The 15,501-nt window shown below is 48.0% G+C and overlaps 1 protein-coding gene across 7 annotated transcripts in view; it reads left to right on the top strand.

Moving 5' to 3' along the window:
- The window catches only part of IL15RA (interleukin 15 receptor subunit alpha), a 37,754-nt gene that overhangs the window by 10,454 nt on the left and 11,799 nt on the right, over positions 1-15,501 (top strand). For 3 of the 7 annotated variants that reach the window (XM_073018701.1, XM_073018700.1, XM_008002185.3), the window contains exons 2-5: positions 4,331-4,525; positions 6,906-7,004; positions 10,187-10,384; positions 10,966-10,998. In XM_073018701.1, coding sequence (XP_072874802.1) covers positions 4,331-4,525; positions 6,906-7,004; positions 10,187-10,384; positions 10,966-10,998 — 525 coding nt within the window. Of the gene's footprint in view, positions 1-4,330; positions 4,526-6,905; positions 7,005-10,186; positions 10,385-10,965; positions 10,999-12,394; positions 14,072-15,501 lie in introns of those variants that run through there. The other 4 variants (XM_073018702.1, XM_073018699.1, XM_073018703.1 and 1 more) reach the window with 4 other exon arrangements.

Genomic DNA, 15,501 nt, shown 5'->3' with positions numbered 1-15,501 from the left:
CCAAGACTGTGCCATTGCACTCCCAGCCTGGGTGACAAGAGTAAGACTGTCTCAAAAAAAAAAAAAAAAAAAAAAAAAAACAAGACAAATTTACTTAATTAGTCTCCTACTGACAACATACAAGATTAGTTACAGATACTGGCTGTTATAATCCATAACTTTGTACATACTCAGTTTGCAAATATACCAGCATATCTGTAAAATAAATTCTTAGGGGCGGAATTGCTAGGTTAAGGAATATGTTGTAACGATGTCTCACAGGTATGCAGACATATCTGTAAGATAAATTGCTAGGAGCAGAATTGTGGGGTCAGAAAGCATGTACCTCTATAATCTTCGACACTGTAAATATGCCCTCACTAGTGTATTACAAGCAATCTGAAAGTTCTGGTTGACCTAAAAGGTTTATTATTCAACTTTCAGCTCTTTTCTGATTTGGCAGCTAGAAGTGCCATCTCCTGTAGCTTTCTTTTTAACACTTCTTTCATTGTGAATAAGATTGAGCATTTTAAAATATATTTAAGAGCCATTTGTATTTCCTTCCCTGTAAGCTGCCTATTGTATCTTTTTCTTGTTTTTCCATGGGATTTGGCACTCTTTTTGCTGATTTTCAAGGGCTTTTAACATATATGAGGAGGTCAGGTATGGTGGTTCACACCTGTAATCCTAGCACTTTGGGAGGTGGAGGCGGGCAGATAACTTGAGCTCAGGAGTTTGAGACCAACCTGGGTAACATGGTGAAACCCAGTCTCTAAAAAAAAATATATATATATATATAAACTTAAATATATATATAAAAACATATGTAAACATATGTATAAACATATATATACACATATATAAAAATATATACATATATATAAACTTATCCAGGCATGGTGGCACGTGCTTGTGGTCCCAGCTACTGGAGAGGCTGAGGTGGGAGGATCACTTGAGCCCAGGAGGTTGAGGTTGCAATAAGCCATGATCGTACCACTGTACTCCAGCAAGACCCTGTCTCCAAAAACAAAAACAAAAACATATGAGAGGAGCAGCCCTATATAACATGGGATGCAATTTCTTTTTCATTTCACCATTTGCCTCTAGTTGATGCTGGGTTTTGCCACACGGAAAGGATTTTATTTTGAAATGGGCTAGATCACCTTAGTCAACCTCAGTTACCAGGTCTGCGCTGATGCACTGGGCAATTGGTCTTACCAACAAAACAAATGCAGTACTTTGTGTAAAGGCTACATAGAGCAGGGGTTGGCAAATTTCTCCTGTAAAGGGCCAGATAGTAACTATTTTAGACTCTGCGGGCAGCCAGGTCTCTGTTCCAACTATGGGCAGCTCTGCCATTGTGTGTGAAAGCTGCCATTAACAAGACATTAATGAATGAGAGAGGCATAAAACGTTACTCTCAATAACAGGTGGAGGCTGGATGGGGTCTGTGGGCCACAGCCTACTGACCCCCGCACACAGGCCGCCAGGGGCCTCCCTACCCCAGGCTGCAAATCTTCCTGCCACTGCATTTGGTCTCCCCGTCAAACCACCCCGAGGCGGCAGGAAGATGACTTCACTCAGTTCTCTTGTCTGGGACCCCGCCTTTGCACCAACTGCTCAGCAGGGACTTACCGAGAGCTTCCTGACCTGGAACCAAAGAGACATGCCCCAGCAGCTGGAGGCAGCCCGTTGGTTTCCGTGTTTTACAGCTGCCTTGGTAACCCCCGTCACTGCCCTGTACCAGTGTCTTAGCCATTGACACTCAGGGCCTAGACACACTCGAATACTGGGGAGTCTGGAGGAGATGTTTCTGGCCATGTCCCCATGGGCACCAGGACCCAGAGTGCCCTCCAGCACTGCCCACCCTCAGCCCCTCCACACCCAAACCATTTCTTACTCATCTTTTCGATGCACAAGAAAACCTAATAATGTGATTCATTCATAAGAAAAATAGTAAAAAGAAAATCTTACAGTTATTTAAAGTGCCTAAAGAAAAACCTTGCTTTTTAAATTTAGCCACAATTGAATCGTTCAGACCAGGCATGATGGCTAACACCTGTAATCCTAGCAGTTTTCGAGGCCAGGCAGGAGGATCGCTTGACCCCAGGAGTTCAAGACCAGCCTGGGCAATATACAGAGACCCCCATTTCCACAAAACAAACAAACAAACCAAACAAACAAAAAACAAATTAGCAGAGCATGGTGGTGCATGCCTGTGGTCCCAGCTACTCAGGAGTCTGAGGTGGGAGGATTGCTTGAGCCTGGGAGGTTGAGGCTGTGGTGAGCTACAATCACACCACTGCACTCCACCTCCAGGGACAGAGTGAGACTTTATCTTATACAAAAAAAAATCTTTCTGGCATTGGAAAAGACCTCAGCTTAAACAAGGAAAAGCCAACCATATTGGCTTGGGGAAATCATGGTAGAGTGATACATTAGCTGCCTCCTTGCCTTTTAAGAACTAAGGACGATCCTTTTAGAGTTTCTTTATAGAACCACAGTCTACAAAATTGGTGCCAAAGGGGATTTTATGTTAACTGTCATTAAGGCCTTGAATAGATTCTTTCCTGGGGTCCACAGATTTTTATATTAGGTACATGATCAATAACACAAACCTCATTCATGTTTGCCTACTGGAAAACAAGTCAACCTTTCTTTTTTACAGGTTTCATTGTTGTTGTTGTTACATAACATAGGAAAAAAGCCTGAAGTTCTCCTACAGCTCACTCAAGTCAGGTTGCCTTTAACATTTACGTTATGTGCTTTTACATAGGAAAGGAATTTTTTGAGGACAAAGAAATATCAATAGTTGTTAATAAATAATTATCAACAACAACTAAAAGCCATTAGTGAATACAGTGTCCCCAGAATGGAAATGGAAGTGACACACATTTCCATCTTTTCTTTGCTTCTGAGGCCAATCCCTTTAGATGTGGACTCGTAAAACCCCTCATTTCCACAGAACAGAGCTCCTGCAGCATTGCTGGATGTGTAGCTGAAGTTTGGAATCTGAGTCCAATTCCACCTGTCACAGAAGTAAAGCCGTCTGGAGCAATTCATCTTACTTCTGGCTTCTTCTGAAAAAGAGAGGATAATGAGATAAACTGGTTACAAAGGTAGAAATGAAATAAATTGAACTCACTTCTGTGAGAAAGTCAGGCTGAAGACTGTGGCTGAGGAACAGAGTTCGTCCATTCATTCTTCCAACAAGGATTTCTTGAGCACCTACTAGTTTCAGGTACAGTGCTGGGCTCAGGATCACAGTGTTAGCAAAACAGATGTGGCCCTACCCTCATCTGGCTCAGAGCACACACAGTGGGATACACATGAATTACGTAATCTCAACATCTCCAATACAAACTGTGGAAGAGACTAGGGGAGAAAGAACTCAGCCCAGGCCCTTGTGTACTCAGGGAGAGGCACGGTCTTCCTTAGGAGGCGGTGTTTCAGTGAGCTAGGAAGGGTGATGGGAGACAGAGTGCCACGGTGGCTTGTGCTTGGGAAGAGGTGGGTAGCGTGGTGAGTGGTGCGAGGGGAGCCCAAGACCATTATGGCTGGGGGAAGAGAGCTAGAGGGGCTGGCTGAGCCCTGAAGACTTCGTAAAGATTTGTTTTTATTCTAAGAGCACTGGGTGGTCAGGGAAGAGTGAAGTTGTCAAAGATGCATTTCTTTTCTTTTCTTTTCTTTTCTTTTTCTCCTGAGACAGGGTCTAGCTCTGTCGCCCAGGCTAGAGTGCAATGGCGTGATCTGGGCTCACTGCAACTTCTGTCTCCCAGGTTCAAGCAATTCTCCTGCCTCAGCCTCCCCAGTAGCTGGGATTACAGGTGCGTGCTACCATGCCCGGCTAATTTTTTGTATTTTTAGTAAAGATGGGGTTTCACTATGTTGGCCAGTCCCAAAGATGCATTTCTAAAGGTGATGCTGGCCGCAGAGGCCTGTGGGAGAGCCTGCAGGGGGCCTATCTGTAGGCAGTTGCTGTCGTTCAGTGAGAATTGGAGGCTATGTCCACAGTGGAGAGAGATGAAGACTTTTGAGAGATACTGAGGGCTTGGAGAGGGGTGGGAAATGAAGGGAGACGGCGTTTCATCAATGACCCTCTCCCCACGCCCCCATCTCTAGTTTTGCTGACTGACTGGCACTTCAGGTGAGGCTCTGGGAAGGCTTCTGGGTGACGGATGCCCTTCCTGCACATCCTCCATGTACCTGGCACCTGGGGCTTTTCCTAAGGCACCCCTAGGATAAGCTGGACCTAGCCCTAAAGTTACTGACTACCGCCACATGTGCCTGGAGAACGCGTCTTACAAGTGGAAACCTCTTCACCCTTCCCCTGTCCTCTGCACTTTTGCAGGCATCACGTGCCCTCCCCCAGTGTCCGTGGAACACGCAGACATCCGGGTCAAGAGCTACAGCTTGTACTCCAGGGAGCGGTACATTTGTAACTCTGGTTTCAAGCGTAAAGCCGGCACGTCCAGCCTGACTGAGTGCGTGCTGAACAAGGCCACGAACATCGCTCACTGGACAACTCCCAGTCTCAAATGCATTAGTGAGTAGCCCACGCCACCCCACCCTCCTCCTTCCCCCACCCCGCGGAGGCTGCAGAGAGAGAAGATACCATCTCAGGGGTCAAGGGATCTATGCTGAGGTCTGAGGCTAAAGACACCAGTGGGGGCCAGGCATGGTGGCTCACACCTGTAATCCCAGCACTTTGGAAGGCCAAGGTGGGAGGATCACTTGAGGTCAGGAGTTCCAGATCAGCCTGGCCAACATGGTAAAACCCTGTCTCTATTAAAAATACAAAAATTAGCCGGGCATGGTGGCATGTGCTTGTAATCCCAGCTACTCGGGAGGCTGAGACAGGAGAATTGCTTGAACCTGGGAGGTAGAGGTTGCAGTGAGCCGAGATCACACCACCGCACTCCAGCCTGGGTGACACAGCAAGACTCCATCTCAAAAAAAAGACACCAGTGGGATCCTCAGCAACAGCTCCTGACGTTGGAAATGGAAATACACTGGTGCTGGGGTCACAGAATTCTGGGTTTCAATCCTGGCTTTGCCGCCTACCACCCAGGAAGCCTTGGGCGGCTCTTGTGACGTTCTGGCACTCTGGCTGGTCATCTGGAAAACGGACGTGATATCCACACTGCGGGCTGTGGGAGGGTGGCGTGAACCCTGGTACATGTTAACTCTTATTACATGTAGTGCTTTGATTTGAGATGATGCTGGCAAGAGAATTTGGCTGCAAGGCTGGGTGGGCACTCACGAGCACACTAGTGTGCGAAATTTTGGGATTTCTCATGAGAAGGTGGATGTTGGAAGCCATCACTGCTCCTCGCTCATTACCCAGCCCCGGGGATGGGCGCTGGCCCTGGAGCAGGGCTCCCCTGTGCTCAGTCAGCTGTGCATGGTGTCCAGCAGGAGGGAGGGAAGGTGGCAAGAACTGACTTTTTTTTAACTCTGCACCTGGATAAACATCCCAGAAGCGGCCAAACCTCCTCAGGTGGGAGCCACTTGGGGATGTTTCTGGAACACTCAGGCCCGCTTCTGCCCCCCTCTTCCTCCCTCTGGAAAAAATTAAAAATTAACCCAGGGGCTTTCAAGAGAATTCCCATTTGACAAACGTTGAGAGCAGGTTTCTCTCCTTCCCCAGCTCGTCTGTGGGGCAGCGATGAGCGCACCCCTGCATGGAGCGACCCCATCGCTCCCGCCCTCTGCAGTCGGGGACAGAGGGAAGCTCTGTGAGGCGCTGAATGTTGCCACTGGCTTGGGAGTGCAGGCTCAGCCTCCTCCCCCAGAACAGAGCGAGTCCCACAGGCAGCAGGGGGAAGGCAGGGAGGAAGACTCCGACTTGTTCTGAGAAACCGCTCGCTGGGGACACAGCACCCCATGGCATCAATGAGTGAATGAGAAAGCTGAGCGTGGCGGGGAGAGCAGGATCTGTGGGAACCATGGAGGGTCTTAACCTGCCAGTCCTGGGACTCCCTGGAACCTGTAAGCCTGAGGTAAAACAAGGGCTTTCTCACTGCAGGGTAGGTCAGGTCTCCTCAATGCTCCATGTGCTTTGGGCAAATGAATGTGGGATGGAGAAGAGCTGTGGGCTCCAGACAGGGTCAGGAGAGGAGAGGAGAGAAGAGAACCCAGAATCAGGGTTTTAAAGCCCAAAGACTGGATGTCTTTTTAGCTTTCACCTCGCCCAAAGATCCTTCCGCATTCCGATCACTCATGACTCCCTCTGTTAGGCTTCCCAACCTCTTGTGCTTTGAATGATTTTTTTTCCCTGCTAAACAAGCGAAATGTAAGTCAGGTATGGTGCCTCACATCTGTAATCCCAGCACTTTGGGAGGCCGAGGGGGGAGGGATTGCTTGAGACCAAGAGTTGAAGACCAGCCTCAGCAACATAGCAAGACCTTGTCTCTACCAAAAAAATTTAAAAAAATAAAAATTACCTGGGCATTGAGGCAAGTACATGTAGTTTCAGCTACTCAGCAGACTGAGGCAGGAGGATCTTTTGAGCCGGGGAAGTCGAGGCTGCAGTGAGTTGTGATCACACCACTGCACTCCAACCTGGGCAATGGAGCAAGACCCTGTCTCAAACAAACAAAATAGAATCTATTGAGTGATCATTTATTTTCCCAAGAATAGCCATTATTATAAAATTAAATTGATATCATTAATATCATCTCAGCCAAAATAAATTTGATATTTAACTTGTGCAGTCTTTTTGGAAATGCAAGAAAAATAGTTTGCAGTCTATCTTTGCATTTGGGTGAGGAAACATTGTTTCTCATGCTTTTAACCTGTCCCAGGAAGCCTGACGCCTCCACTGTAAGTTCATGTGTTAATATATTTTATTTGTATCCAGTTCTGAGGCTAGCCCAGGTTCCAGGCTCAGGATCATAAGTGCCATGTGGTTATCCTCTCTCTAGGAGACCCTCTCCTGGCTCGCCAAAGGCCAGCGCCACCCTTCACAGTAACGACGGCAGGGGTGACCCCACAGCCAGAGAGCCTCTCCCCTTCTGGAAAAGGTAGGAAGGTCAGAAACTTCTTGAGGACATTTATTCCCTCCCAACACCCAAAGCCCCCATCACCAAGCCAGCAGACTCATGGACCTCCATGGTGTGCCACTGCAGACTTAGGCAATAGCACAAATGTCTTATTCAATCAAGAATAAGAACGTCCAGCTTAATTTTCTTTTTCAAATCAAGGTTGCTTGATATCCAGGTGTTATATGTGCAGAATTAATAGTGGTTTAAAACTCACTAATATGTCATATCATGTTTAGTTGTAGACGCTTATCTTCAAGAACTGAAAGTAGACTGAGGTTTGAGGTTGCACGTGTCTCAGCCCTCAATATTTTCATGGGTGCTGGCAGAAACGAGGGCACTCCAGGATGGGAGGCCAGCAAGCAGCAGGAGCTTCAGCATGTTTGCATCAGTTTCCTCGTCCCCTAGCCAGTAGGCACAGCACAGCTGGGATCAACAGATGCCTGTCCGCTCAGCGGGCTGCACTGTGGGAGAGGAAGCCCTGGCTTCAGAGACCCAAGCATTTTGTCATGGGCAGTAATCATGCCTGCTCTCTGCTCCAGGGGAGACCATGTTCATGCTCCAGGGGACACCATCTTCCGAGGTGCTTGCTACAGAAGCACCCTTGAGAGGATGGTACAGAGAAAGGGCAGTCAGCTCCCCTGTCTACAAGATGTGCAGAAACGTCAGAGACCTGTGGAGAGCTGCAACCCCCCAGACCTAAACGCCAGCACATCTCGGTGAATGCTCTATTGTAGAGGCATTGCCTGAAGCTGCCAGTGTCCCAGGCTTCAACAGAGTCTTTGGAGATTGTCAGGACCGATTTCCTCAGCACTTTCTCAGTGTTCAGAAAATTTGAAATCTTGGATGCTTTCTTGGGATCCTCCGCCCTGCATGCTATGATACCTTCATGTTACAGTTCACGCTTGGCTTTAGTGTTGCATCGTCCAGCCTGTGGCTTTCCCTGGCCCCTGCCTACTCCTTTGCCCCCAGGGATGGGCCTGTCTGTTGTCATTCATACTACAAAACGCAGCCATCCTTTGCGGAGTGTCGGTTGTCAGCCGTGGATACACACTGACATCTGAGCGCTCCCGTTGGCCTGGGTGCAAGCTGGAAATCACTGCTCTCCAGCCCCAGGTGGATCTTTTTTTTTTTTTTTTTTTTTGAGATGGAGTCTTGCTCTATTGCCCAGTCTGGAGGGCAGAGACGAAATCTTGGCTCACTGCAAACTCTGCCTCCCAGGTTCAAGCGATTTTCCTGCCTTAGCCTCCCAAGTAGCTGGGATTACAGGCGTGCACCACCACACCCAGCTAATTTTTGTATTTTTAGTAGAGACAGGGTTTCACCATGTTGGTCAGTCTGGTCTCAAACTCCTGACCTCAGGTGATCCGCAAGCCTCAGTCTCCCAAAGTGCTGGGATTACAGTTATGAGCCACTGCACCTGGCCCCCAGGTGGTTCTTAAGTGGCCAAGGCTAAGGCCTGCAGCTTAAGGGAGGAAGAAGCAGCTAAACAAGGTTCCCTCCTAGTGAGTCACCTGCACAGGGAGGAAGGGGTTGAGGGGCTGGCTCCATTTAAACTTGAGGTAATTCTACAACCCCTTTGATCTGAGTCACACCTCATTAACCCAAGGAGGAGAATGATCAAGTAAGCCTCTCCCATCCCCACTCTCGCATCCCAAATGCCTGGTCCGATGGCCATTGTCGAGACACAACTGTGCAGTCAGAAGCTCCGATGTGACAGCAGCCTTTGACCCGAGCTGGCACGACCGTGGGCACTTGGCTGAGGATGCCATGGTACGCCCTGTCTGCAGGGAGCCCTGGAGCATTGGCAGTGAGGGCAGGGCAAGTTGTATGCGAGGTGGTGACAAAGGATTAAGGGGATGTGAGGACTTCTCATGACCTGTGTGGCTGGGAGACCACGGGAACGCCGCAACAACAGTGCATCCAGAGAGCCACAGCGGTTGGCCCCACATTTCCTAAATTCCGTAGCTGTCACAACGGAAGACACGTTTTTCATGGAGAGGGAACAGTACCTTTACAGTGCAGGGGCAGCCACCTTCCAGGGAAGGACAAAGAAGACAGGGAAGACTCTGAACCCAAGGCAGCCTCTGTTCCTGACAGCGAGCTCATCAGGACGCTTTCCTCCAACACAGCCCGGAGAGTTCAGGCCAGACCCCAGGCTTCACGTGTTTCACATTCAGCCGCCCCGAGCATCCTCGGCCAATGCAGCTTCACCTGCTTTCAGCTGAGCCTCCAACGTTGGGCCTGCCTTCTCTAGTAACAAGCTGAGCCACTCGATCTTTAACACCTTTTCTTTTCTTCCCACCCACCCCCTGCCCTCCCCGCCTTTTATTTGAAGAGACAGGAGTCTTACTCTGTCCCCCAGGCTAGAGTACAGTGGTCACTGCAGTCTGAAACTCCGAGGCTAAAGTGATTCTCTTGCCTCAGCCTCTCAGATAGCTGGAACTATAGGCACACGCCCACCACACCTGGATAATTTATTTTTATTCTTATTTTTGTAGAAACAGGGTCTTGCAGCAGGGCACAGTGGCTCTCGCCTGTAATCCCAGCACTTTGGGAGGCCGAGGTGGGTGGATCACCTAAGGTCAGGAGTTTGAGACCAGCCTGGTCAACATGGCAAAACCTCATCTCTACTAAAAATCCAAAAATTAGCCAGGCATGGTGGTGCGCACCTGTAATCCCAGCTACTCGGGAGACGGAGGCAGGGAGAATTGTTTGAACCCAGAAGACAGTGGTTGCAGTGAGCTGAGATCATGCCACTGCACTCCAGTCTTGGTGACAGAGCGAGATTCCATCTCAAAAAAAAAGAAAGAAAAGAAATAGGGTCTTGCTATGTTGTCCAGGCTGGTCTTAAACTCCTGGACTCAAGTGATCCTCGCACCTCAGCATCCCAAAGTGTTGGGATTATAGGCATGACCTACTGTGTCTTGCTGATCTTTTCTTTACACGTGCCGTGATAGTAGCCATGTTCTTTAGTGTTTTCACAGGTCCTATGGCCCTTCCAGAGGAACAGCTATGTCACCCTCTTAAGGAGCAGTTTGCTGTGGGAGAGGGAGGGCTGGCCCGGGTGACTCACTACGGCAGCGCCCACATCACCCCGTGCTGCAGCTGAGAGGAGGGGAGTCTGCACACTGATGCTCTCCCTGCCTTGGCCTCTCCTACAGAGCCCGCAGCTTCATCTCCCAGCTCAAACACCACAGCGGCCACAACAGCAGCTATTGTCCCGAGCTCCCGGCTGACGCCTTCCACATCACCTTCCACAGGAACCACAGAGATAGGCAGTCATGAGTCCTCCCATGGCCCCTCTCAGACAACAGCCAAGACCTGGGAACTCACGGCGTCCGCCTCCCACCAGCCGCCAGGTTAGCACTCGCTTTGCCCCAGGAGAGGTCCATTTCTCACTATTGCTTCTGAGATCAGGGCTGAGATCCAGCACAAGGCGGCTTTAGACCGTCAACCCAAAGTCGGGATTCACTGGGTAGACTGCTGCCCCCGGCCACCAGCCACAGCCTTCTGGCCTGGCCTCTTTCTCCGTGGCTTTCTCTGTGGCTGGGGCAACTAGAAAAACAAGCCCACCCGCCAAGATGTGACAGGGCCAGCCTTATCCCCCGCACAGCAGAGCTCATGCTGAGACTCTGAGTGGCATCTGTGCCCTCTCGCAGTAGGAGGTGGTGGAAGCTGCCTGCACTCCGGGGCCAGGATCTGTGGAATGGAGGAGCTGTGGGTAATGTGGACCTTCTCTAAAGCTCATCTGATTCTTAAGTGTGGCCAGCACCTCAGTGAGCTACTCTGCTTGTTCTTTGCTAAAACAAGTCTGGTTACGCCAGCCATGAGTCTCCGAGGGTGCTAAGATGGGAGCCGAGCTGTGCCGAGTTTCTCCTGCTTCATGAGGATCTAGGACCTCTAGGACTCGAGCCGTGATGCTGTCCTCTCTTTTCCACAGGTGTGTATCCACAGGGCCACAGCGACACCACTGGTAAGTGTGTCCCTTTGTGCATGCAGTATGTTTATGATCAGGGTGACCGCAGTCCCAGGTGCTGAGTGGTCCTGGCCCAGGCCTGCCGCCCAGCACAATCCTGGCAGCGGTCCCTTCCACACTCAGAAGGCCTCCATCACATAATAAGTTAAACAATAGCTGCTTTATGGAATTCTCTGTTTGATGTGCCTGTTTTTCTAAATATTGGTAGCTTCTAGCGGTCAGGCTACTGGCGTTGAACCCAGAGTGTTGGCACCCCACAAAAGGGCTCAAGGTCAGCTCTTCACAGCTCTACCCAGCAGGGTCCACCTCCCTCGCACAGAGCATCCAAAGCCACAGGTGCCAATGCCAGCACTGACATTACAGCATCTCTGCCAGAAGCTGCCGGTCCCTCGCCGTGCACTTAACAGAGAAGCTGTCCACATTTTCAGTGTAAAACACTCCTCTTGGCCAGGCATGGTGGCTCACATCTGTAATCCCAGCACTTTGAGAGGCCGAAGTGGGAGGATCACTTCAGGCCAGAATTTGAGGCCAGCCTGGTCAACATAACAAGACCCCATCTCTATTTAAAAAACAAAAAAAAGAAAAAGAAAAAAAGTTAACAACACAAAATAAAACCAAAAACTGTTCCTCCTTACAGAAGACACATGCAATGCTAAGGCTAGGAGAATAGAAAAGAGAATGTGCAAGTGACGATAAGGAGGAAAAGGGGAAAGCATTTGCAAGACTAAAAGAAAAAGCTGAAGGGAGGGGAGGAGAGCTGAGAGAGGAGGGGAGAACAGGAGGAAGAAGGGAAGCAGGCAGGGAGGAAGAACGCAAGTAATGAGAAGAAAGCAAGTCATGCTCCAGGCTGACAAGCTTCCAAAGTAACAAAAAAACCCAACTGTAATTTGATACGGGCAAAAATTATTTTAATCTTCTGTTCATAAATTTTCCTGCTAGAGAATGACTCATATTTTTGTGGTCTCATTTTTACCTGCATCAAACGTCATCTGGGAAAACATCAAGTGACTTTGGACATTTTAGCAGTTAATTGATTAGAATAGTTTAAAAAACAATCAGGCTGGGCGAGGTCGCTCACACCTATAACCCCAGCACTTTGGGAGGCCGAGGCGGGCTGATCACTGGAGGCCAGGAGTCCAAGACCAGCCTGGCTAACATGGCGAAACCCCATCCTTACTAAAAACACAAAAAAATTAGCCGGGCATGGTGGCACATGCTTGTAGTCCCAGCTACTTGGGAGGCTGAGGTGGGAGAATTGCTGGAACCCAGGAGGCGGAGGTTGCAGTGAGCTGTAGTCGGCCTCTGCACTCTGGCCTGGGCAACAGAATAAGACCCTGTCTCAGAAAAAAGACGAAAAGTAAATCCCATTTCTAACTCAAAAAACCCCTTGCAGGAAGGAAGCAACACTTGCTGCCAGATTTCCAGGCATCCTTCCAGAGAGACTGTACAAATAAACACATAGAGGATAAGGAATGCTGGACGGTTGCTTCATTTCTTCTGTTCGGTACCGTGTTTGTTTCCACTTGCTGGCATACCTCGTAGATCCCCCCATATCAGGACACAAAAACCATCTCATCGTTTTTAACAGTTACAGAATATTCCATTGTATGGAATTCCCACCATTAATTTAGCCAACCCCCTATCTGGACATGTGATTGCTACATTCTGTGGTTATCTTACAAACAGCCATTAATTGAAAATCTGTAGGTGCAAGAATATCTGTAGGATAAAATCCTACGTGTAAAGTTCAGGGGTCATTTTTTCTACATAGATTTGCCAACAACTATTTGATGATGGGCTATAATCTATAATCTGCCTTTTCCAGTTCATGACTTTTATTACATTAAAAAAGCAGCCGGGGCCGGGCACGGTGGCTCAAGCCTGTAATCCCAGCACTTTGGGAGGCCGAGACGGGCAGATCACGAGGTCAGGAGATCGAGACCATCCTGGCTAACACGGTGAAACCCCGTCTCTATTAAAAAATACAAAAAAACTAGCCCCGCGAGGTGACGGGCGTCTGTAGTCCCAGCTACTCAGGAGGCTGAGGCAGGAGAATGGTGTGAACCCGGGAGGCAGAGCTTGAGCTTGCAGTGAGCCGAGATCCGGTCACAGCACTCTAGCCTGGGCGACAGAGCGAGACTCTGTCTCAAAAAAAAAAAGCAGCCGGGCGCTGAGGCTCACGCCTGTAATCCCAACACTTTGGGAGGCCGAGGTGGGCAGATCACTTGAGGCCAGGAGTTCGAGACCAGCCTGGCCAACATGGTGAAACCCTGTCTCTACTAACAATACAAAAATTAGCTGAGCATGGTGGCGTGTGCCTGTAATCCCAGCTTCTCAGGAGTCTGAGGCAAGAGATTGTTTGAACCCAAGAGGCAGAGGTTTCAGTGAGCCAAGATCACGCCACTGCACTCCAGCCTGAGAGACAGAGCGAGACTCACACACACCCACACACACACACACACACACACACACACACACACACAAACTGTCTCCCAAATTCTGAAATGTAATATAATAAACATTAACCAAATGCCTACAATGGACAAAGATAATTCTGTGCAAGGAACTGTGGAAATACAGAGATGCCACACACACAAAAAACTTCAGGTGTTTTATGTTGGATCAGCCACCCTGAGATCCAGGAGCACAAGTTATGTGTGGGAGAGCTACTCACTGGCTCCTTGAACATCAGTGGATGTTGCTACTTCTGCATGAATAAGCAATCAGTTGAGCTCATCTTCATAAGAAAGTATTAACAACGCTTTACCACAGTGGTTGCTCAGTAAATTAACTGACGTTTCAATCAACCCATTGATACTACCAATATCATAATTTGCTTTTTAAAATAAGTTATATAAATGATTAGCTCTACGCTTTTGCTCTTTTTAATTCAACAGTAAATGCTACATAGTAGATGCTCAATAAATATCAAATGAGTAAGCAAATGAATGAGTGAATTTGAGGGCTTTAACATTTTAATAAATATTTAAGAAATACAGTTCATAGTTTCATTGTCTTAAATATCTACTGGCTTACTTGGCAGCCCTTTTTTTATTATTTAATTTAATTTTACCTTAAGTTCCGGGATACATGTGCAGGACATGCAGGCTTGTTACATAGGTAAATGTGTGCCATGGTGGTTTGCTGCACCCATCAACCCACCACCTTGGTATTAAACCCCACATGTATTAGCATCTTCCTGATGCTCTCCCTCCATCTTCCCCTCCCCACAGGCCCCAGTGTGTGATGTTCCCCTCCCTGTGTCCATGTGTTCTCATTGTTCAGCTCCCACTTATGAGTGAAAACATGTGGTGTTTAGTTTTCTGTTCCTGTGTTAGTTTGCAAGGATGATGGCTTCCAGCTCCATCCATGTCCCTGAAAAGGACATGATCTCACTCCTTTTTATGGCTGCATAGTGTTCCGTGGTGTATACGTACCACATTTTCTTTATCCAGTCTATCACTGATGGGCATTTACATTGATTCCATGTTGGCAGCCCTTTTTATCAATAACTTTCTACAATTATTCCAATATCTGGTCTCCCGTCCCTGATGAAGCTGTTCTTGAGGACTCTTGATTGTAAACTAAAAGGCCAGCATGCCACGATGCCAGCACTTAGCATGCCAGGTTTAGTATGGTTTAGTGTGATTTAGTATGCCAGGTGTGAGGACTTACTTCTCAGGATGGCAATATGCCTCTGGGCTTTCATGGCTGAAATGAATTTGCCGCAGTTGATGTGCTCAGCCTTTGACAGGAGCTGCCTCTATGTTTTATCATTCATCCATTCAATATAAACTGAGTTTCTGTTCTGTGCCAGGAATGGTCCTAAGCTATTATGAAATACAGATCCCTCATTAAAAAGCAAATGTCACTTTAAATTTACTTCAATTTATAGAACTTTAAAAGCTTAACTTGATCAATCAAGTATTTATTGAGTATCTACTGTGAACCCAACACCTACTACATGCTTAGTGCAATAGAGATAGAAAAGAAACCACTAGGCCAAGCACGGCGGCTCACACCTGTAATCCTAACACTTTGGGAGGCCAAGGCGGGAGGCTTGCATAAGCCTAGGAATTTGAGAGACCAGCTTGGTCAACATAGTGAGACCCTGTCTCTACAAAAAATGAAAATTTAAAAAATTATCCAAGTGTAGTGGTGTATACTTGTGGTCCAAGCTACTTGGGAGGCTGAGGTAAGAGGCTCACTTGAGCCCAGGAGTTTGAGGATATAGTGAGCTATGATGGTGCCACTGCACTCCAGTCTGGGCTACAGAGTGAGATCCTGTCTCCAAAAAAAAAAAAAAAAAAAAAAAAGGAAAGAAAAGAAAAGAAAACAAGGAAAGAAAGAAAGAAAGAAAGAAAGAGAGAGAGAGAGAGAAAGAGAGAAAGTGAAAGAAAGAAAGAAGAAGAGGAAGAAAGGAAGGAAGAAGGGAGGGAGGCAGGAGAAAGAAAGGAAGAAAGAAGAAGAAAAAGAAGAGAAGGAGGAGGAGGAAAGGAA

Source organism: Chlorocebus sabaeus, chromosome 9 (assembly GCF_047675955.1).
Source record: "Chlorocebus sabaeus isolate Y175 chromosome 9, mChlSab1.0.hap1, whole genome shotgun sequence".
Taxonomy (NCBI): domain Eukaryota; kingdom Metazoa; phylum Chordata; class Mammalia; order Primates; family Cercopithecidae; genus Chlorocebus; species Chlorocebus sabaeus.
Note: the sequence above shows the minus strand (reverse complement) of the source record. Positions and strands in the feature narration are given on the sequence as shown.